Source organism: Silurus aristotelis, assembly GCF_946808225.1.
Source record: "Silurus aristotelis genome assembly, chromosome: 16".
Taxonomy (NCBI): Eukaryota; Metazoa; Chordata; class Actinopteri; order Siluriformes; family Siluridae; genus Silurus; species Silurus aristotelis.
The window spans coordinates 15,113,669-15,136,168 of record NC_139589.1 but is presented as its reverse complement, the minus strand read 5'-3'; the positions used below and the strand labels follow the sequence as shown (position 1 = coordinate 15,136,168).

The 22,500-nt window shown below is 38.3% G+C and overlaps 2 protein-coding genes across 5 annotated transcripts in view; one reads left to right on the top strand and one right to left on the bottom strand.

Moving 5' to 3' along the window:
- LOC310739380 (uncharacterized protein) overlaps nucleotides 1-17,388 on the bottom strand; it is an 80,694-nt gene extending 63,306 nt beyond the window's left edge. The window contains exons 1-4 of one of the 4 annotated variants that reach the window (XM_083565312.1): nucleotides 17,054-17,382; nucleotides 16,163-16,332; nucleotides 15,864-15,991; nucleotides 15,507-15,588 (exon numbers count right to left, since the gene is read on the bottom strand). In XM_083565312.1, coding sequence (XP_083421438.1) covers nucleotides 15,507-15,588; nucleotides 15,864-15,991; nucleotides 16,163-16,332; nucleotides 17,054-17,076 — 403 coding nt within the window. In that variant the 5' untranslated portion in view covers nucleotides 17,077-17,382. Of the gene's footprint in view, nucleotides 1-14,747; nucleotides 15,589-15,783; nucleotides 15,992-16,162 lie in introns of those variants that run through there. The other 3 variants (XR_014537363.1, XR_014537364.1, XR_014537362.1) reach the window with 3 other exon arrangements.
- sar1b (secretion associated, Ras related GTPase 1B) overlaps nucleotides 1-22,500 on the top strand; it is a 38,215-nt gene that overhangs the window by 407 nt on the left and 15,308 nt on the right. The window contains exons 2-3 of the mRNA XM_083565290.1: nucleotides 8,726-8,801; nucleotides 9,263-9,382. Of these exons, the coding sequence (XP_083421416.1) occupies nucleotides 8,744-8,801; nucleotides 9,263-9,382 (178 nt within the window). The 5' untranslated portion in view covers nucleotides 8,726-8,743. The remainder of the gene's footprint in view (nucleotides 1-8,725; nucleotides 8,802-9,262; nucleotides 9,383-22,500) is intronic.

The window sequence follows — 22,500 nt, the reverse complement described above, 5'->3', positions numbered from 1 at the left end:
CGGGTTTTCACAGCTTGATTAAATTAGTGTCATGCAAACTTTATCAAATATGCTTCAATTGATAGTTATAATAATATTTGCTTATCGTATTCTTAAGCGACGAACGGTGTTTGATGTAACTGCTAATGAATTAGATAATGAAATGTAATATGCGATATAATTTTGGTTTATATGTGCTATGTTTTAATGTGTATTAAATTATACATCTATTTTTTGTTTTCTCTGTCGCTCGTGTGACACGTATGTACTTCTCACTTGCTAATGATATTGGGCTATGAAGGATATGTAGAAGGATAATTATTGTTACTAAACTCAGTAATACAGACTAGACGAAAAGTCATACAGTATCACATAGTCAATAAGAGTGCAGTAATATTTACCGCTTACTGTGAAAAAGTATTTTCTCCTTCTTGAATAATTTTTTAATTAAATGGTTTTGAATAATTTAGTTTATCAAGCAAATTTTTATGTTGCACTTTTTTCTTCTTTTTTCCGGCTTTTCCCATTATGGGTCGCCACAGCGGATCATCCTTCTCCATACCCCCCTGTCCTCTACATCAAATCAAATCGAATTTTATTTGTCACATACATACAGGGTACGACATGCATGCCTCTTTCAACCCAACTACCTACATGTCTTCCCTCACCACATCCATAAACCTCCTCTTTGGGATTCCTCTTTTCCTCCTTCCTGGTGGCTCCATCCTCAGCATTCTCCTACCGATATACCCCATGTCCCTCCTCTGCACATGTCCAAACCATCACCGTCCCAACCACTCGCACCCCCGTCACCTTGTCTCCAAAACGTCTTACATGCGCTGCCCCTTTAATGAACTAATTTCTAATCCTGTTAATCCTCATCACTCCCAACGAAAAAAACATCTTCAGCTCTGCTACCTCCAGCCCCACCTCCTATCTTTGTCAATGCCACTATCTCTAAACCATACAAAATTGCAGGTCTCACCACAGTCCTATAAACCTTCCCTTTTTCTCTTGCAGATACACTTCTATCACAAATTACTCCTCCCAATCTTCTCCACCCACTCCACCCTGCCTGCACTCTTTTCTTCACTTCTCTAACACACTCTCCATTACATTGCACTGTTGACCCCAGGTACCTGAACTCCTCCACCTTCTCCAACTCTTCTCTCTGCAACCACACCACTCCACTGCCCTCTCTCTCATTCACACACATGTACTCTGTCTTACTCCTATTGACATTTATTCCCCTTTTCTCAAGCGTGTCCCTCCACCTCTCTAGGCCCTTCTGAACATGCTCCCTACTCTCACCACAAATCACAATATCATCTGCAAACATTATAGTCCATGGAGAATCCTGTCTGACATTGTCTGTCAACCTGTCCATTACCACTGCAAACAGGAAAGGGCTCAGAGCTGATCCTTAATGCAGTCCAACCTCCACCTTGAACCAATCTGTCGTTTCTGCTGCACACTTCACTGCTGTCACTGTCCTCATACATGTCCTTCATATTACCCATTTTTAAATAATTATATTTATTTCTAGGGGCAAAAAGCTGCCCAACTGCCTGTCCCAATCTGAAAATAATGTTTTTTTTTTGAGCCATTGAGAGCTGGAATTGCTGTTGTGTTTTAGATCATTGTCTAGCTGCATAACCCAATTGTGTTTGAGCATGCGGTCATGAACTGGTGGTTAAATGTTCTCATTTAGGATTTTGTTTGACTGTTTGTATGATGTTCTTTATTATTAAAAGCTGTTAGTTTTACACCAGATTTAAAGGGATGCATGTGTTTAAACAGTGGCCATTTTCGCAAAAGTGGTCTCTTTTTTTTATTGTTGACTAATAAACACTGACCTGAACTGAAGGAAATGAGGTCTACATTTCTGTAGTTGTTTAGTTTATTTGTTGCTCTGGGTTATTTTATGAACTTCTGAATGAGTTGTCATTGTATACTTTTGGTAATTTTGATAGGCTGACCTTGTAAAGGTTCACCATTGTTCCAGTTTTTTACATTTGTGGACAATGGTTTCCACAGAAGTTAGCAGGAGTCTCTAAGCCGTAGAAATGGCTTTGTAACCCTTTCCAGACTGATACATGTCAATTACATTGCTTCTCATCTGTTCTTGAATGTCTTTGCATAATGGCATTGTGTTGCTTTTTGAGATCTTTTAGCATTTTAAAAACTCAATTTTGTTTATATTTGGGTTATCTTTGTGTAATGTTATTTTGCTTGATGATCTGTATCATTTAAGTGTGGCAAATATGCAAAGAAAATCTTTTTCACAGTACTGTAATATTGGCACAGCCTTGATTCAACCAGGTGTTCTTAGTAGTCAGGATAACCCCATTTAGAATATTATGCTTTTATATTATAACAGTTTTATAAATGTAAAATTATTTACTTATTACTGTATTGCTAAATGATAATATATAATTTTATTATTTTTTAAATCTTTTATCTGGAAGGGTTAAAAAAATCCTATATCCTAAATCCTATCCTGTTGGCTCTCAGGTAGCTGGCTGGATAACTTGCAATGAGTTGTACAGTAACTGTACATCCTCTGTAATTAGCTTTCTTCTTCTTTTTTTGTTCATCTTAATCAGACTTTATTATCTTAGAAGCCTATTGTTGAATATTGTGTAGTTTGCCATTACCATTGTTGTTGCTAACTTTACTGTAGTAGCTAATCATTTACAACCCCAATTCCAAAAACGTTGTAACTAAAATGTAAAAAAATAGAATGTAATGATTTGCAAATCTTAAAATCCCATTTATTCTTAATAAACAAACATTTTAAATGCTTAAAATTAGGAAATGTAATGTTTTAAGTACCAACAAAATGAATCAAAATGGCAGTGAATCCAGAGAGTTTGTAAAGCAAAGAGTTAAGCAAATGCATCTTTTCTGATATGTATCCAAGATACATTGCCTGACCAAAAAAGTCACAACCTGGATTTAACTAAGCAGAGATTTAACTTTGGAGCAATAGAAAAAGGTCATACAGTGGGGGAAATAATTATTTGATTCTCTGCTGATTTTGTAAATTTAACCCCTTATAAAGAAATTAACAGGCTAGAATTTTTATGGAAGGTTTATTTTTTTATTTTATTAAAACTATTGGTAACACACAGAGGTTTTCCTGCTCAAGAATGCACATGAACAGGGCCGTCTGAATTTGCCATTGAACACCTAAATGATTCAGGGATGGCTTGGGAGAATGTAATGTGGTTTCAGGGAGATGAGATCAAAACTGAGCTCTTTGACATCAGCTCTGTCAAACATGGAGGAGGCAACATTCTGCTTTGGGGCTTTTTCTTTGCTAAGAGTACAGGAAGGCTTCACCACATGAAGATGGGTTGTGGATGGGTCTTCCAGCATGACCATGTACGAAAACATACGACCAAGGCAACAATCTGATGATCTTGTAGCCCATTCCAGCCCTGTGCAAGTCTACAATCTTGTCCCTGACTTCCTTTAACAACTCTGGTCTTGCCCACGTTCCTGGTCACTCGGTCCCGCTATTTTAATATGATCCGCAACTTGCTGTTAGTTAGGTTCCAAATGAGATCCCGCAAATTACCCGCAAGTTCCGAACCGCAAATTATCAAGGGTTGATTATATTAGGAGTTCTTTCTTAAAGGGACAGGACTAATTTGGCTTTGTGAGTCAGAATTCTTCGCTGGTTGTATCGGATCAAGTAATTATTTCACTCTAACAAATACATTTATAACCTTTTGTGGGTTTTTTTCTTTTTTCTTTTTTTTTTTATTCTGTCTCTGTTAAACCTACTATAAAGATTCTAGACTGTTAATTTGCACCTGATCGTTGGGAGGAGGGGTGGTCTTTCTTGCGACCACATTTTTCTGCAACTCAAACCTATGCATAGAAGTCGTTCAGCGCATCTGGAAAGGATGAGTCACTGTTACAATCAGGTGAAGTTGTCTTGTAGTTTGTGATTGCCTGAAAGCACTGCCACATGTGCCGGGTGTCTCCTCTGTCCGGAAGCGGCCGTGAATTCTCTTGGCATGTGAGAGTTTGGCCCTTGCTGTTGTTAAGGGTGTCTTGTTCCCTGTTCTGAAGGCGGAGTCTCAACTTTAGCAGTGCATGCAGCTTTGTGGTCCTCCACGGCTTCTGGTTGTAAGAAGCCGTTCTTTTCAAGCGTGTAGTGGTGATCTTGGAGATGATCACTTCAACGCGTTTGCCACTGTAGCTGGTCATTGATATGTACTTCTCCAAGTTGATGCAGTTGGTTGCAGCCTCCCTAAACATGTCCCAGTTAGTACATTCAAAACAGTCCTGAAGAGCAGAGGTGGCTCCTGCTGGTCAGGTTTTTCACCTGTTTCAGAACCGGTTTGGAGCATCTGATGAGCGGTCTGTATTTTGGAAATAACATAACAGGGATGTGGTTAGAGTATCCATGGTGGGGGTGGGGCTCTGCGCAGTACACACCAAGGATGTTTGTGCAAACAAGATCCAGTGTGTTCGCCCCTCTCCTTGCAAAGTCCACATTCTGATGGAATATAGGAAGCACTGATTCTATGATTTGCACTGTTGAAATCTCCTGCGATAATAAACAGTCCAAGTAAGCATTCTGCAGGTCGCTAATAGCTCTGGAGTTCACACCGTGTCTCTTTTAGCATTAGCTAAAAATCCAGGTTTATTTAGAAAGATAAGGGTACAACATGCCATAAAGCACTTTTAGTCCAATAAAACAATAACAATATAATATGCATGACTATTCCTTTGTTTACGTCACAGTACTTTGGGGGGAAATATTGTTTATTCTTTTTACGGAATAAATTTTATTTAAAACATAAGAAGCACGGTTTTATAGCTTATAGCACTACGATAGGGCTGTAATGATTCCTTTAGTAACTTGAGTAATTAGATTAACTTAGAAACTCAGAAAATTGGAACCAAAACTTAAGATACACTCACTCAGCTGTGTTTCTCTGAGCTGTTACAAATCTGAACTCAAATACACACTCATACTCATTTCAATTTCACACAGCCATGTCTTCAGCACCACCTATTTTATTATAATTGCCGTATTTTCCGGACTATAAGCCGCTACTTTTTTCCCACGCTTGGAACCCCGCGGCTTAAACAACGACGCGGCTAATATATGGATTTTATATTTTTTTTTTCCCTGGGTTTTTTTCCGGTTTCACAAGCTTTATGCCACCAAAAAATGGAGCCCTGTAACATTAGACCAATTAAATTGCCGAACGGGTTCAGGTGAACCAATGAAACTCTTTATATTAAATCGGGTGCGCTCCCACTCAATCGGGCCGCACCACGTCATAAATATGGATGATGTTCCTCTGATGTTTGACCTGCCACTCACTCGGACTGTCAACAGGAAATGCAAATCATTCGCTACGCTGAAAACAACCAGGCATGGAAAAAACGCACTTTACCTGTGTTCTGAACTGTACGGCATCGGGAGAAAAGCTTCATAGATGGTGACTTTTAAACGCACGACGATGCAAATTGTTGTGAAAGGAAAGAGGAAGACAGTAAACAATGACTTTCTTGGTAGGCTTCTGTTTAGATACAAGCCGTGTAACAGTTATAGCCCGTGTAAAGTTAATTAGTTTCAGTGTAGACAGGCGCGGCTTATTTATGTTAAAAATAAAAATCTTTGTAAAATTCAGTGGGTACGGCTTATATTTGGGTGTGCTTAATAGTCCGGAAATTAAGGTATACAACTGTTTGCATTGTGTTTTTGCACATCTACTTGACTGCTGCTGTTTTGCAAAAGTACACTCTTCTATACAGTTTCTTTTGCACATTGTACTGTATTACAGCCCCACTAGTAAACCTACTGTGTGTTTTGTGTATCTGTCTATATCTGTGTAACTGTCTCTTGTTTTGCACCAGGTTGCAAAAGATGCACTTTATGTGGCAAGGACAACTTACTTTAGTCCTTATCTGTGTCCTATACGTAGCACTCTGTTGTGTGATGTAGCTCTATGTTGTTTTATGTAGCACCAGGGTCCTGTAAAAATGTTGCCTAATTTCACTGTGTACTGCATCAGTTACGGTGGCGTGAAAAACTGTTTGCCCCATTCCTGATTTTTATTTATTTTTTTGCATGTTTGACTCACAAGTTTCAGATCATCAAAATAATATTTTTGTAAATAAATTACTTGCTACTCGAGGAATTGTTACAGCCCTAATAGAAACTCACGACACATGGATCTTAATCCATAACTTTTCTGATTTCATATATTTTTATATAAACTTAAAAAACTTTCAATGCAGGAAATGTTTATTCAAGTTCCTTCATTGTCTATAACGTAGTTGTTTGAGCAATATCAATTCTAGATTATGGATAGTAAAGCCCAAAGTGTCTTCTTTCCGAAGAATTCTAAATTGTGTATGTGGCACACTGTTGTGGGGAACTGTTAACATTTAAATTTATGAAGGTAATTTTAAGCTGAAAGTCCCAAAAGTGGGGTGTTTTTTTTATAAACATCCAACATTTCTGGTGCTTAAATGGGTAACCATGTTGTCGGCCTACAGTTTTAAGCTGTTGTATTAATTAGGGCACATCTGCTTCATCTGTCTTGTTCCATCTCCTCCAGAGCTGATTGAGTTCTTTTCAGGAGTCTGAGGCTTAGTTTGATTCTTTTAAATAGTAGCCTATATAATTTTCAATGTGTCAAGCTATCTGGCACTACAGAGGGGGTGACGTTAGTACACGTAGTGTCAGTTAGTACTGACACTAAAGTGTCAGTATTTTTTGTGAGCACCATTGTTAGTGCTAGATAACAATGGTGCTCACAAAAAATACTGACACTTTAATACTCCTGATCATCGAATTCAACAGAGCTGCACAGGTTGTTTGAACTGTACCATCTTTGTAAATCTTGCTTTAAATCCTTGCACAGAAAGCCATGTTATAAAACTTTCCTCTATGCAGTTCTTACTAACAAATGCACACCATGTAGTATTAGCTTTATCGTGGCATATTGGTAAGGGGTTAAAAAGGCTGTTATAAATTAATTGTCTTTCCCATGTGAAAGAAGGATAAACAGATTGCTGGATGGGTGTAAAGCATACACAATTTTTTGTGCAAAATATAATATTCATTGTCATTATTAAATAAATAATACAAATATTTTTATTTTTTAGTCTGTTTATATAGTTTTTTTTTATTATTTTCAACATTGAATATCCTAATTATTAATGTGCAAACCATGAAAGAACATTTTTGTACTAAACTAAAAAGTGTTAAACAAACCAAAATGTTTTATATTTTACATTAAGTATTCAAAGAAGCAGCATATAGCTTTGATGACCGCTTGACACACTCATAGAACTTGATAATTGTAATGCGATAGTCACCTGGAATGGTTTTCAGTCTTTTTTTTTTTTTTTTTTTTACCCTTATAGAAGATAACAAGCATAATCCTAGATTTTTATTTAGTACTGTGGCAAAATTATCTAGGAGTAAAAGCACCACATAACATGAATTCCATCAATAGGCAGTATTGATTTCACAAAATTATTTATTATTATATAAGGAATTAAGATCATCAGGCAGAAATATCCTGACTATTAATTTTATTCCAAACTAATTTATAAATAATCCTTTATAAGTAATTCTGTAGCAATATTATATAACATCAATTAAAATTTTGTTTCTATTCAAGAGAGAATTATTTATTTCCATGTCAATATCAACTTTTTCAGTTTAGGCTGAAAACACATTTGTTTAGTTAAGCCTTTTGTTGGTAGGTTTTTAATCCAGGTCTGCTAAAGGGATCATGGTAATAGTGTTTCAGTGAGATGGGATATTTCGATGCTGTCATCCCCCCACTCACACGTTTACTCGTTTTGTTGACTGTGGTGTGGCGGACCTTCTCTTATCTCAGAAATCCCTCATGTCTTTGTTACCTTTTGGCTCTCTTTTAGTTATGCTGCCATAACTAGTCTTGCTGGAGTCCCTACCTGCACCCTGATTACACTGAAGTGTTTTTAAACATTTATGGAATAATGAGAAACATTATTGTGCTGTTTTTGTGCCATCAAATTGATTGAAAAAGAAATGTGCATTAAAAAAAACCGCGCAGTTGTTTGTACTGCACAGTTCTGCCGACAGGCATGCAGCTCACACCCGGAAGTGCGCTATGCACAAGCTGTCACTGGAGTGTTTGTTAACCCATATGTGGAGACAATCAAGGGGCTTGATGAATGAATATTTAATTCATCAAGATCCAATGTGTGATTTTGTTTTTGTATATAATGTAAATAGTTTTTGACTTTTCTTTGTAGCTTGAGCATTCTGAATGTGCGCTGTGATGCTAAATGTTTCTGCGCATCTTTTAATATATATGGCGCTTTAGGAGTAAAAGCAATTTGAAATGGAAGGTTTTTTGCTATGATAACAGAGGTAGGATTTTTTTCTGGATTAGCAGTTCCTTTAACAAATCATTTTACGAATGCCTTATAAAACACACCTATTGCCTCCTGAAAGCAACACAAATAAAAAGCTTGTTGTGTTATACAGGTAATTTACAATTAGCTTAAGAGTTTAGTTAATTGAAGGCACACATTGAGGTCCTTCACAGAGATTTGTAATAAGAAATCACTCGGAATGTCAGGTCAAACTTGACTGACTTTTACATTGTTTTTAAAATTAGTACCTGACTAAAAAAAAAAAAAACAACGTAATATCGTGCTCAATTTGGTTTTAAGTTTTGTTTGTTTGTTTTCCCTGCTTTGTCTTTTTCAGGATTAACCCGATCTGGATATGTCCTTCATATTTGATTGGATTTATAGTGGTTTAAGTAGTGTACTGCAGTTTCTTGGTAAGACTCTCTTTTTCAACTTTCTAGGTTTATTCTAACTGTTGCATTCTTTAACAGTTTAAGCAAAGCTCATTTAAGAGCTTTTTTTCTTGTTTTTTGAATGTGCCAGTGGAAATCACTAAAGGCAGATTATACACAATCTACCTTTATTTCATAGTTCTGCCAGGGGACCATAAAAAAAATTCAGTTGTTTCAGCTATAATTGACGTGTAATAATTCTAGCCTGAAATTGGTGCAGACCTGTGCCATATTTAATAAATAACACTTCATTATTTAACAGGAAAATGTAATTTTATTGTATTTTCTGTAGCTAAAAAAGGCAATCCATTGTATGTATTGTTTACAGGGATGGTGGTGTATATATAATAGCTTGAATTTGGCAGTACATGTAAATGCCAAAATGTACATGGAGATGTTATGTACACATAATCTTTCTGAAAAAACTTTTTGTTTTGTTTTAGGACTGTACAAAAAATCAGGTAAACTGGTATTTCTTGGTTTGGACAATGCTGGCAAGACCACACTACTGCATATGCTTAAAGATGATCGTCTGGGGCAACATGTGCCCACCTTACACCCAAGTGAGTTCTAATTTGTAAATTACAATCTGTAACTCAGTTGCGTTTTCAGTTTATGTTTACATCTAAAGTTTCATATATTTAAGGGAAATCTCTTTAAAGGAAAGTAAATTAAAGCAAATAATGTATTTTTGTCAGTTTTTATTATAAATATTCTTATGTGCCTCACCTGACAAATATGGTGCCGTATCTAGACTTGTGAATCTAGCTCTTCAGTTCCTTACCTAAATTCTCTATTGAGTTTATGTCTGGTGATTGATTTAGCAATTTAACAACCAAATTTTCTTCCCATGGAATCAATTCAGAATCTTCTTGCAGTATGTTTTGGATCATTGTACCACTGGAAGGTCAACAAGTTATTTTAAGATTCTTATCCTCATCATCCTAGAGGATGGCAACAGAATTTTCTGATCATCATATACACTGATCTTATGCCAGTACGATCAGAAAGAGAATTAAAAGAGAAACAGACCCATATCATGATGCTTCTACCTTAATATTTCACTGTTGGTATTTTTAGGTCATGTGCAGAGCTGTTTTTCCTGCAAAACATGGCCTGAGGTATTTGTTACAGCGGGTGCATGGCCGAGCATTTGTTTGTAAATGGAGGGCAGAGCCAGAGAGAGTGGTCAGGATCACACAGCTCTATGTGATTTTGTATTAACAAGTGTGTGCTATATTGCAGTAATTGGTGAGTGGGCATGAGGGCAGAGCAACAAAAGAGAGACAAGTGGAGCTGTGTATTTGTGTGTGTGTGTGTGTGTGTGTGTGTGTGTGTGTGTGCTTTAAATCAATACAAATTTAATGTAAAGTGCAAAATAATGTTTTAATGTCAGAACATATAGTTCAGAATGGTGATGTCAGAAATTGACACCTGTCTGACGTATCTGACATCTACAGCCTCCTCAGCAATAGCAGGCAGATCACACATTGCTTAATATTAAATTAGGACCCAGCCACACTCATTACCTTCAATAAAAGCAAAAATGCTGACCAATTCAAAACTAGCAGATGGGGAAGGTGTGGATAATATGCCTTTATCCTCTGAATTGAATAGTGATGGCCACTAATGGATATTTGTTTATATCCCCATGCATACACCTTACCTTTACCCTGCGTGCTGCATTTGAAGCCTCACACTAGAGACCTGCACGGGACTGAGTTTTCAGTTCCGCTCCCACCAGGTTCTTTCCCGCTTCTGACTGCTCCCGCAAAAGTTTTATTTTCTCCAATGTGCGTGTGCACACACACACATTTTACCTCCTGCACCTGCATTTGCCCATCAAATTTTGACTCACACTGCACTCATTTGCGTTGGGTACCACAGACGCCTTATTTGCTTTGAGAATGTTGATGGAGAAGTATAGAGAAGGTCAGAAGGAGTTGCATTGTGTGTTTGTGGATTTAGAGAAATCGTATGACAGGGTGCCAGGAGAGGAGTTGTGGTATTGTATGAGGAAGTCAGGTGTGTCAGAGAAGTATGTGAGGGTGGTGCAGGACATGTATTAGGACAGTGTGACAGCAGTGAAGTGTGCAGTAGGAACAACAGACTGGTTCAAGGTAAAGGATAGACTGCATAAAAGATCGGCGCTGAGCTCTTTCCTGTTTGCAGTGGTGATGGACAGGTTGACCGACGAGGTCAGACAGGAGTTTCCATGGACTATAATGTTTGCGGATGATATTATGGTTTGTGGTGAGAGTAGGGAGCAGGTTGAGAAGAGCCTGGAGAGGTGGAGGTATGCGCTGGAGTGGGTGGAGAAGAGTGGCAGGAGTGATTTGTGAAGGGTATCTGCGAGAGTGAAAAGGGAAAGTTTATAGGACTGTGGTGAGACCTGCTATGTTGCCTCAAATTTAAGAAAGTTTTACTCTATTCCAGGGGTGGCCAACCAGTCAAAGGCCGAGAGCCACATTTTTTACTGTGTTACCGCAAAGAGCCACATTATACACATAGGCACACATGAACATCACCCATCCCTTCCTCTCACGCACACGCGCGCACACACACACACACACACCTCTGCTCAGCCAGATTTATTGTAAATGTCACACACCAACATAATGACTCCTACAGTTCTAAGACCACAGGACAGTCATTTTTAACAATGAACATTGTGTGCACTGTCTCACACACACAAACTCTTAGTTTAACCAAGCCCACAAACAAAAATATAATAATTTTCAATAGCTTTTTTCTTTTATGCATGTTAGTTAGTGGGACTTTTGGCATTCCTTGCCTTGAACAATCCCCTTCAAATCTGGCTCGTATTTCGTTGTTGCCACTCGAAGCAATTCTTTTACATGAGTGTCGGTCAAAACAGATCGATGCTTTGATTTTGCATGTTTCAGGGTAGAAAACACAGGCTCGCAGACGTATGTTGACCCAAACATTGACAGTATCTTAACCTGCCTGTTTGACATTGAGGGGTTTTTCCATTGGCACACTTTTCCAGAACTTAATGGTCCCTTCCCTTAAAGCAGGTTTCAGTTGGTCCTCCTCACAAAGATCGATCATCTCTAACTCAGCCGCAGCCTCATCTGTGACTAGCGGGGCTTTCAAACAGTCTGTCTCCGCATTACATGGGTCGACGAGGAACGTAATCTGTGGCCTTTTCATTTGTAGATCACAGAACCGGGTCACAAAACGAGAGAGTACCTGGCCTTTAGACAGCCTCACAGTGCAGTGCAGCGGCAGGTCACCTGGAAGCCCTTGGTCCAGCTCAGCGATGAGATTCTTGAATTGCCTGTGGGTAAGCACGTGTGCGGATGTAGTCGACAATTTCCATCACAGGCTTCATGACGTTGTCTAAATTCAATGATTTGGACACGAGTTGCTCCCTGTGGATGATGCAGTGGAAATTCCAAAACTCAGGAAATGTTTGGTCAGCTTTGCACAGCCCCACAACCCCGTTTACAGATCATGGCTGGCGCTCCATCCGTGGCTATAGCAGTTAGTTTCCTTATGGGCAGTTTTGCTTTTGCAAATGCAGCCATCATTGTTTCTTTCACATCTATGCCACGGGTTCTGTCTTTTAATGGCACAACATCAAGAAGTTCCTCTTTGATCACACAATCGTTTGACACAGACCGTGCAAATATTGCCAACTGAGGCTTGTCTTGTATATCACAACTCTCATCCAATGTGACACTAAAATACTCACATGCTTGAAGGTCAGAGTCCAACTGTTTTTCAATAGCCATGTTAATGTCCGATATTCTGTGTTCAAAAGTGTGGCGGGACAGTTGGATGTCTGATACCATGCGTTTTAGTTTTTTAGATTTCAACGACATGAGACATTTTTTTTAACAAACTCCCCTTCATTGTATGGCTTTTTAGCCCGTGCAATGTTCCAAGCCAGTTGATATGATGCAAGCGTTACGGTCTCTGAGTGCTTTGTAAATTTTTGGTGCGACTGCACTGTATTAAGGAGAGGATGACCGGGGCCATGTATTGCAAGATTTTGGGGAACAACCTCCTTCCCTCAGTTAGAGCATTGAAGATGGGTCGAGGCTGGGTCTTCCAACATGACAATGACCCGAAGCACACAGCCAGGATAATTCAATTCAATTCATTTTTATTTGTATAGCGCTTTTAACAATGAACATTGTCTCAAAGCAGCTTTACACAGATAATGCGGTGATTAAAAATGAATATGTTCTTTATGAGTAAGTTTGTCCCTGATGAGCAAGCCGGTGGCGACTGGCGACTGTGGCAAGGAAAAACTCCCCGAGATGGCATAAGGAAGAAACCTTGAGAGGAACCAGACTCAAGAGGGAACCCATCCTCATCTGGGTTACACCGAATGTCCATTTGTGGCGGGTATACAATGTTGCGGGGTGCAGTGATGATGATCAAAAGCGAAGTGTATTTCTGAGTCAGTGTAGGAGACTGTTGACATCAGTGTAGGAGACTGTTGACATCCAATCCAGGCAGGCCTGGATGAAGTGGGAAGATCCACGGGGGGGAGAGGGGCAGGAACAGTGGTCACTGGAGCCTCAGGAGCATGTTTAACGAGAGAGAGAGAGAGAGAGAGAGAGAGAGAGAGAGAGAGAGAGAGAGAGAGAGAGAGAAGAGGGTGACAGGAAGAGAAGGATATGGATTATTAAGTGTACCTATTGTTGCATGAGAGTTAAAGTCACTGTGCAGTTTGGACTCCGGCAAGACTCGCTATGGCAGCATAATTAAAAGGGAGAACCAGAAGGCAACACAGACATGAGGGATCTCTGGGATAAGAGACGGCCCACCACACCACCATCAACAAACCTGAGTGAACACGTGAATGTGAGGGGACGACAGCGTACAAATATCCCAGGATAACCAAGGAGTGGCTCTGTAAGAAGCATATCAAGGATCTGGCATGGCCTAGCCAGTCTCCAGACCTAAACCCAATAGAGAATCTTTGGCGGGAGCTCAAACTCCGTGGTATTTAGCGACAGGCCAGAAACCTGACTGATCTAGAGAAGATCTGTGTGGAGGAGTGGGCCAAAATCCATCCTGCAGTGTGTGCAAACCTGGTGAAAAACTACAGGAAACGTTTGACCTCTGTAATTGCAAACAAAGGCTACTGTGCCAAATATTAACATTGACTTTCTCAGGTGTTCAAATACTTATTTGCAGCTGTATCATACAAATAAATAGTTAAAAAAATCATACATTGTGATTTCTGGAATTATTTTTTTTTTTTGATGTCTCTCGCAGTGGACATGCACCTACGATGACAATTTTAGACCCCTCCATGATTTCTAAGTGGAAGAACTTGCAAAATAGCAGGGTGTTAATTTTCCTCACTGTATATTTCCACAGTACTTGACCCATTTCACATTTAGGACCTTAGTCCACACGGGCACAATAAGTTTCTCAGCCATCTCAGTGCGAACTTCCATTTTATTCAAGGGGACCATTTTCCCAGGACCCAATTTCATGTCATTTGGATCCAATGTTTGCCAAATGTAAGCCATTTGGCACTGGTGTTTCTTTGCTAATGTTTTCGTTATGTTTTTAAAAATGATTTTTGCTTTTTAAAAACGTTATGCTTTGCTTCGTAACGCATGCACCAACAATGTAACAGTGGTCCACTTTTCTGCATGCACAGCTAGGGTAATGCACCATAAAATTATGCTTTGTCAACAATTTTTTTTATCAGGGAACAAATGCTTAAACCAACTGTGGTGCTCTGCAATCAGGTGTTTCAAATAAATGGTAATACCAGTGGATATAACTGAAGAAAACATTATACTGACTATCTGAAGCAATAAAATGAACAAATGCGAGTGCTGATCATTAGGACACACAATATCTCAAAATTAAATGGGCAGATAACGCAGTAAACACCAGCTTTGAATGGCATTTAAGCCCAAATCATTGGAGCCCTCTCTTAATTTTACACCAGGAGGTTTGTTTTGTTCCATAAAGCTATTGTTGAATTCTGTGTACTACTTCTGATGTGGTGTAATTGCTAATCAGGTGCTGAATGAGTAATTTCATCTCATATTGTGCAACCCCCTCTAATATATCATACATAATATTAACTAAAAAATTTGCAGTGGTGTGAAAATATTGCAAATAATTTAAAAGGCACAACTGTCTAATATATTTATTTTTAGGGGTACAGACTCAATTTGAATGTGTGTTTGGTAAATCACCTACATCCCCTAATAAAATGGAGTTGGCAGTGGATGAGCTTTCACCAGAATCGAGGCATGAACTGTCAATTGCACAAAAATTGGTCAGATGCATTTGTAATCCAGAAAAACTATGGTAAACATGTGAACAACCTCTTTGAGCACATTTTAACTTAAGTCTTTTCCCTGAACAAAGTCCATGGACTAACTTATAGTGCCTCATAAGGGAATTGGCATCAGCATGCCCACTTTTACATATGAAACAAATCATCTGGTTACTGGAGCATTCTAGCTCTTAACTCAGCCACTCTGGGATTTACCATGGTGAATTCAACATCTAGATCATAAACAGTGGTTTGCAGAAAGCTATACACATTGGTCAATTGCTGACAGTATGAGGTGCCAAAGAGAAAGTGAGCTTTAAAAAGCTCAACACAGGCCAGTGATTTAGAGGCCTTGCATGGTAGAGCATGTTGGTCAATTACCATAAACCAACTCTGGATCCTACTTTTCTTTGGTCCAACAGCAAGTAGATACGGCTGGAGACTTTCTCCAATTCTATCCAGGTGCCCTTGGATATTGGTACCAGTCTGTGAAAGAATGAAATCATATTGGAGCCAACATGGCCTAACAGTCAAGTAAATATGCAGCATGAATAAAGATGCATTGATGTCTTCCACTGAAGTTTCTGAACATACTTCCAAGAGATTCCAATAGATTGTTACTTAGTATGTGTGAAGTAGAAAAGAATAAAATAATTTGGAGGACAGATGATCTTTAAGTACCTGTCTGAGAAATAACCAAGTTCAAGGTCACACAGTAAAGGAACAGTATAAAACAGTGTCAATTTATCTGCACAATTCACCTTGATGAATTTCACAAGACTATCACATGCTTGTATAGCTGAGATTTTTCCCGGTCTTTTGCGGCCTTGACTTGAAGGTGGCAAAAGGTAACCCAGAATCAGAATTGACGGGATGTCGCTGTCCCAACCTGGAGACATGGAAAACAAAGTGATTTCTTTTATTTTTATGCAGTTTACCCATTACAAGTCGATATGAAAAATGCATGTCTAATGGGTAAAGTTGTGACCACATTTAAAACTTTTGCCATGAATGCTTAATTTCGTCTTAGTTAACTTAATCTATAGTACAATATAGTTACCTTCTTCAACTTCAATGGGTTCAGCATTTTGGATGAGGTCTTGGAGCTCACAAGTCTGTGTGAGGCCATGCCTCTGGGCAATAACCTTTGGTTTTATGCTGGTGGACCACTTCTCCAACAACTTTTGCAAAGGTTGCATCACCAAATAGAAGTCTAAAATCTTGATCAATCTGCCAAAGATAATAAAAGTCAGTACCACAGTAGGAACTAAGTTTGTTTACTGAACAAGTCTGTGTTACGGCAGAACAATAGTACTTGATTTTATCTTTATAATTCTCACATACCAAGCCTGGTATATCCTGGAATCGTGGGAAAATTGATAGAATATCAGTTGACTCTTTAGGGTTGTGAAGCAGCTTCTGGCGATACGCCAGTGTTAACCTCATCTTTTTCTTTACCACTGCCTCGTCAGCTGTATGCTTCATAAGGGCAATTGCTTCCTGACACTGAAGTTCATCATTTAACAAACTATCTTCTTTGCAGGGATACCTTTCAACAGTTGGCCCTTCTCAAATTGTTTGACAATATGAAAACCACATTTGTAATTCTTTTTATTTTTAAAGCACAACATGTTAACATCAAAGAAGATAAATGACAGAAAATAACATGAAAAACATTTATATATATCCCGGAATGACATTTAAATTTGCCAACCGTTAAGAGATTATGAAAAACATGTTCACATTCAAAAAGAAAAGCAATTATATTTTGTAGAGATACTATAACGTGACCTAATTCTCACTATAGAACAAAAGAATACTTCAAATACAAGTCACAAATGTTAAGATGAGTAAAATAATGCAAAAGTTGCATATTCATTTAAAAAATTTTTTTTATAAAATGTTAATCAAGCCTTGCAGCCAAGCACTGATTAAACATCAAATCTTGCACCTATTTGTGGTTGCCGTGGGCATTTAATCTGAAACTCCGATGCTTCTTTTTGCAGAGAATTTTTAATTCTCCACGCCAATAATTATGCTTCTATGACCAGAACAAACAGACCTAAAAGTTATACATTACTAGACTAAGAAAATAAATACCACTTCAATTATACTGTTAATAATATTTATTTTGCAAGATGCAGTAAATCATCCTTCTGTAAATCAAATAGATTGAAAGGCAACAGCTACTAACATAGCCACGTTTGTTCCTGGGGTCAGCCAAATTTGGGAAGAGGGAGATGATTCCCTTTGCATATTGTTCCTTTAAGTGTCCTACACACACAAACATAAACCAATTACAACCCATAACATCAGAAACATTAATTTACAAGGTACTGTATAAAAAACCTACCCATGTTCATATGTCAAATATGCTACCAAGATTTTCACCATGTCACGTCTTCGGCTGTTTGACAGACTTTGTGCGAGCGTATCTTGCAATCTTTTTACCTCCATGGCTGGTCTTTAGGATATCTTCGATCATTTGAAAGAGGGGATGATATAATATTGAGCAAAGATAAGAAAATAACTGGCTACTATATATAGTTCCAAATATCTTTAATATTTAAGTAATTCTATATAGATGTAATTCAGAGACAAGATTGGTGATCCTTACTTGAGCAAGATGTTCGTCTGCTTGATATTTTTTTAGGAGGACTTCTAATCAAAATTGCTGTGTCGTCAGACTCTGATGTGCCTTTGATATCTTCTACTGAGCTTGAGCTTAAATAATCTTCAATATAAACCATACCTACAGTCTGATTAACTGTTCATACTATTTTTATATCATGTTATACAGCTATTGGGAATTAGTACAATAGACACATTAGTCTATGCAAAAATAAATTGGTGAATATTGCTGAAAATTAACACAAATGTATAAGCATGTAAAACAATTTACCATCAAAATTTCTAGGACACCAAGGTCTGGTTGTGTCACCAGGTATTCAAATGCTTCCTCATCAATGTCCGTCTTCTAGTCATCAAATACTTTCACATCTATTGTAGGAAGATAAAATTTTCTTGCCAACTGAAGGATGAGAAACCATTGCCAAATTAACAAAAACCAGCAATTCCAAAGGAATTGAGTTATTTTTTTTATACCCCATAAGATACAACCATAAACTTAGTTTAATACTATTAAAATTTTTAGAAGGAAAAGTATTAATGATATTAACAATGTTAGTTTCTCCTCTTACCACATTCCAAAAACGTTTGAAACATAAAATGTTTTGAAAAAAATATGTTTTTTGCTATCTTTGAACGTCACTCTGACAACGTTGTTGGTTTGCATCCAGAAGGAAGCAAAAAGACGAACACAAGACAATAAAACTGTCATTCAACATAAATTATTTTTTCTTCACTGGTGTGTTTTTAATTTGTAATAACTGTTCAACTCATGCATTCAGATGGCGATTCATTCACGATTTAGGAGTGGGTTTTATAAAAGTGTCCATATAAAAAAAAGCGCAAGGTCATTGCACGGTGTTCCGTGTAATGGCGCAATCGCACATTTGCTGAGCAGTATGCAAATTCAGTGTGAGCGCCCTAACACTCGCAAAAATATTCTTTAATTAATAATCAAAAGCCCAACAATGAGCTTGTGAATAAAAGGGTACAACATTCTGGATTTAGACGCCAAAAAGATAATGAATAGCCGCTGTAAATATTGATAATACCTTACGTTAACGTGAGAAATTTGAGTCCGAATAGGGCTAATGCAGGCCTCCAGCAATCCAGTTAAGGCTGTTAATGCTTTACTGAGTCAAGTACATGTGGTGCACAATTCTCGCCACAATAATTTAGCTTACAAACATTTAATAAACAGTTGGCAATTTTACTGGTGTCATTTAACGTTTGTTACATTTGTAATCTATATATTAACTATTTGCTTCTAAATTAAGCAAAGTTCTAAAATTAAAATCGATCCGGATAGTGATATGAGCTCAAAACAGAGGCTCAAAACTAAAATAAATAATTGGACTGGTAGAAATGCGTCTCCTCTTCTGATTCCACAAGCTGCACCGCCGGATGACAGTGTACAGTACCGCGGATAAATTAAACTTTGTGAGGAGACAATGGGGAGGAGTCACAGTTACTCTGTAACTTTGTTCTCACTCTTCTGACACATTTTACTCTGTACACTCAAAACAGAGCAAAAACAACTATTTGAGTAAAAGAATATTGTCTCTGGAAAAATTACTCTGCCATTTTTTCTGTGTATGGTTTAGAGACGGTGGCATTGAGTAAAAGACAGGAGGTGGAGCTGGAGGTAGCAGAGTTGAAGATGTTAAGGTTTTTGTTGGGAGTGACGAGGATGGACAGGATTAGAAATTAGTTTATGAGAGGGACAGCGCATGTAGGACGTTTTGGAGACGAGGTAAAGGAGGCGAGATTGAGATGGTTTGGACATGTGCAGAGGATGGACATGGGGTGTATCGGTAGGAGAATGCTGAGGATGGAGCTACCAGAAAGGAGTAAAAGAGAAACACCAAGGAGGAGGTTTATGGATGTGGTGAAGGAAGACATGCAGGTAGTTGGTGTGACAGAGGCAGATGTAGAGGACAGGGTGGTGTGGAGACGGATGATCCCCTGTGGCGACCCCTATTAGGAGAAGCCGGAAGAAGAAGAAGAATCAGCACTCATTTGAGTTGGGTCTTGCGAACCAGGGGAGGTCTGATTACAACCTAAGTTAAACAAAGCATGGTGTAGGGTCCCCACCCAATGGCCCAACAAGGGAATCCACTGGTGTGGGTGAAGATATGCTGCATGTTAGTCTTTCTTGCGCTGCTTTAGAAGATTACTAAAATGGATATCAATTTGTTGCATGAATCTAATATTTTTACCTCTAATCTGACTAATTTATAATAAAGATTTAACTTAAATATATCTAATTGAAGCTGATCACCTTATTGGTTGTATTACTTCTCTAATTTTAATAGATTATTCAGAACATTTCATCTTTTAAAAATAATCATTCATTATGGACCTGGAGTTGTTTAGAGCCTTGTGCTTAGCTAACAATACCTGCTCACGGAGGCACATTGGCCAGTCTGTGTCTTAGTCAGAGGATATAACGGTAAACTAATATTCTTTAAGTAGGCCACTCAATGCTTGCTCATTCATAAAGAAGAATGTATTTAGCCAATTAGTTATAACTTGCTAAGTCAGTGTTAGTCAGAATTCAAAAGGTCCCAGACGTTGTGCTTTATTTCCCTTCATCTGTTCATCAGCCTTCGGGTTGTACTATCCTGGTCATAGATTTTTGGTAACACCAGGCTGCATAATCAACCAGATATAAATGAATTCAGGAAATTTCAGCATTATCAAGAATTTTACATTTATTTGGCAGGCAATAAGCCATAAACAAATGTCACATCTAAAACAAATAATATGAAAAAGTTACACAACATGATCAGCTTAAAACCAAATAGTTTAGCAATGCAGTTTACAAAAGAGACTGTGTGGGAAGTTCTGACTACAGAATGCTTACCTGAGTATTTCACCACATTTCCTTACATACCCAAACCATCATAAACACTAGTAAATTCAAAGTAATAAAAGCAAAACCCTTTCTTGGGACAGGAGGTGACCTAAAAACCAAATGTCACCTATTGTAAAACCAACACCTGGTAAGGATCTTCTTAGGGGCAATCCTTATGTCAGTAGGACAGAATTTCCCCAAACCTGACATCTGTTCTACTGATATGGGACTGAGATCATATTTCCAATTACACTGAGACCTATAAAATGATACCAAACATGTGAAGGTAAAATGCATACATTCCTAAAATGTAATTATTACATTATGCAAGTATAGTAGCTTGAGTTCCGGGAACTTCTAAGTCATCTTTCTATGACCTGATCCATGATCTGAGGATCAGATTAAAGAGAGCCTCTCCTTAGATTAGAAAGTTTTTGTTGCTTGACAGTTCTCAGGGTCTGGCCTCATGAAGTTGCATGGTAGTTCTCGGGGGTCTGGGATCATGAGGGGATCTGACCATGGTATGTATGCCCTTGGATGTATTAGGTGCAGCCTGGCTTGAATGGGTTTGATCTTTTGCACATCAGGGAGCCAACCACTGAAACCACCTTCATTTCCAGGCAGTGGTCCATGAAATGCCTGGGCTCTGTGCATCAGCAGCCCCTATGATGTTGGGATCATCCAAATGTGGGTGAGAGAACACAGACAAAGAAAGGCTAGATAGAAGGTGGTGAGGAAGAAGAGCCTGTGGCTGCGTGGGTAGAGCGGGGAAAAGAAGAGAGACAAAACAATGTAGAGAGCTTAACTGCCCCCATATGTCTTCAGATTGTCTTTGGCCAGCTGGACCACCTGTGCATCTTTTTGAGGGAGACATGGGCAGCAGCTGGCGAGCCTGCTTGATACCAGTATGGAGAACTTTTTGGTCAAAGAGGAAAAGATGAGGCAGAGGCCTTTTTACTTTCACTTTTTAATGATTTAATGTGCATGCACACATTTATTTATTTATATATATATATACACACACACACACAGTACAGACCAAAAGTTTGGACACACCTTCTCATTCAAAGAGTTTTCTTTATTTTCATGACTATGAAAATTGTAGATTCACAATGAATGCATCAAAACTATGAATTAACACGTGGAATTATATATGGAATTATATACATAACAAAAAAGTGTGAAATAACTGAAAAATGTCATTCTAGGTTCTTCAAAGTAGCCACCTTTTGCTTTGATTACCTCTTGAAGCTCATCAAGAGAATGCCAAGAGTGTGCAAAGCAGTAGTCACCTGAAATGGTCTTCCAACAGTTTTGAAGGAGTTCCCCGAGAGATGCTTGGCACTTGTTGGCCCTTTTGCCTTCACTCTGCGGTCCAGCTCACCCCTAAACCATCTCGATTGGGTTCAGGTCCGGTGACTGTGGAGGCCAGGTCATCTGGCGCAGCACCCCATCACTCTCCTTTTTGGTCAAATAGCCCTTGATGCCTTCAGTGTGACTCTACAATTTTCATAGTCATGAAAATAAAGAAAACTCTTTGAATGACAAGGTGTGTCCAAACTTTTGGTCTGTACTGTGTGTAATTAATAAATATATAAATATAAATATATATATATATATATATATATATATATATATATATATATATATATATATATATATATATATATATATATAATTATTATTTATTTTAGGGGTGGCACGGTACATGGAAAAACACCCAAACCGTTCGCTTGTCTCGGTTCGGTTCGTGTGTGCGTCGCACAGTTCGACGCATGCGCAATCTAGCCCCGTGCTCAGTTTCGGCTCAAACAGTTTCGCGTGAACATACATATAGACAGTAAAATTTGAGTAAGGAGTGCTGCAGAAATGGCAAGTGGAGGAGAATGAAGGCTGCCCGGAGTTCAAATCCG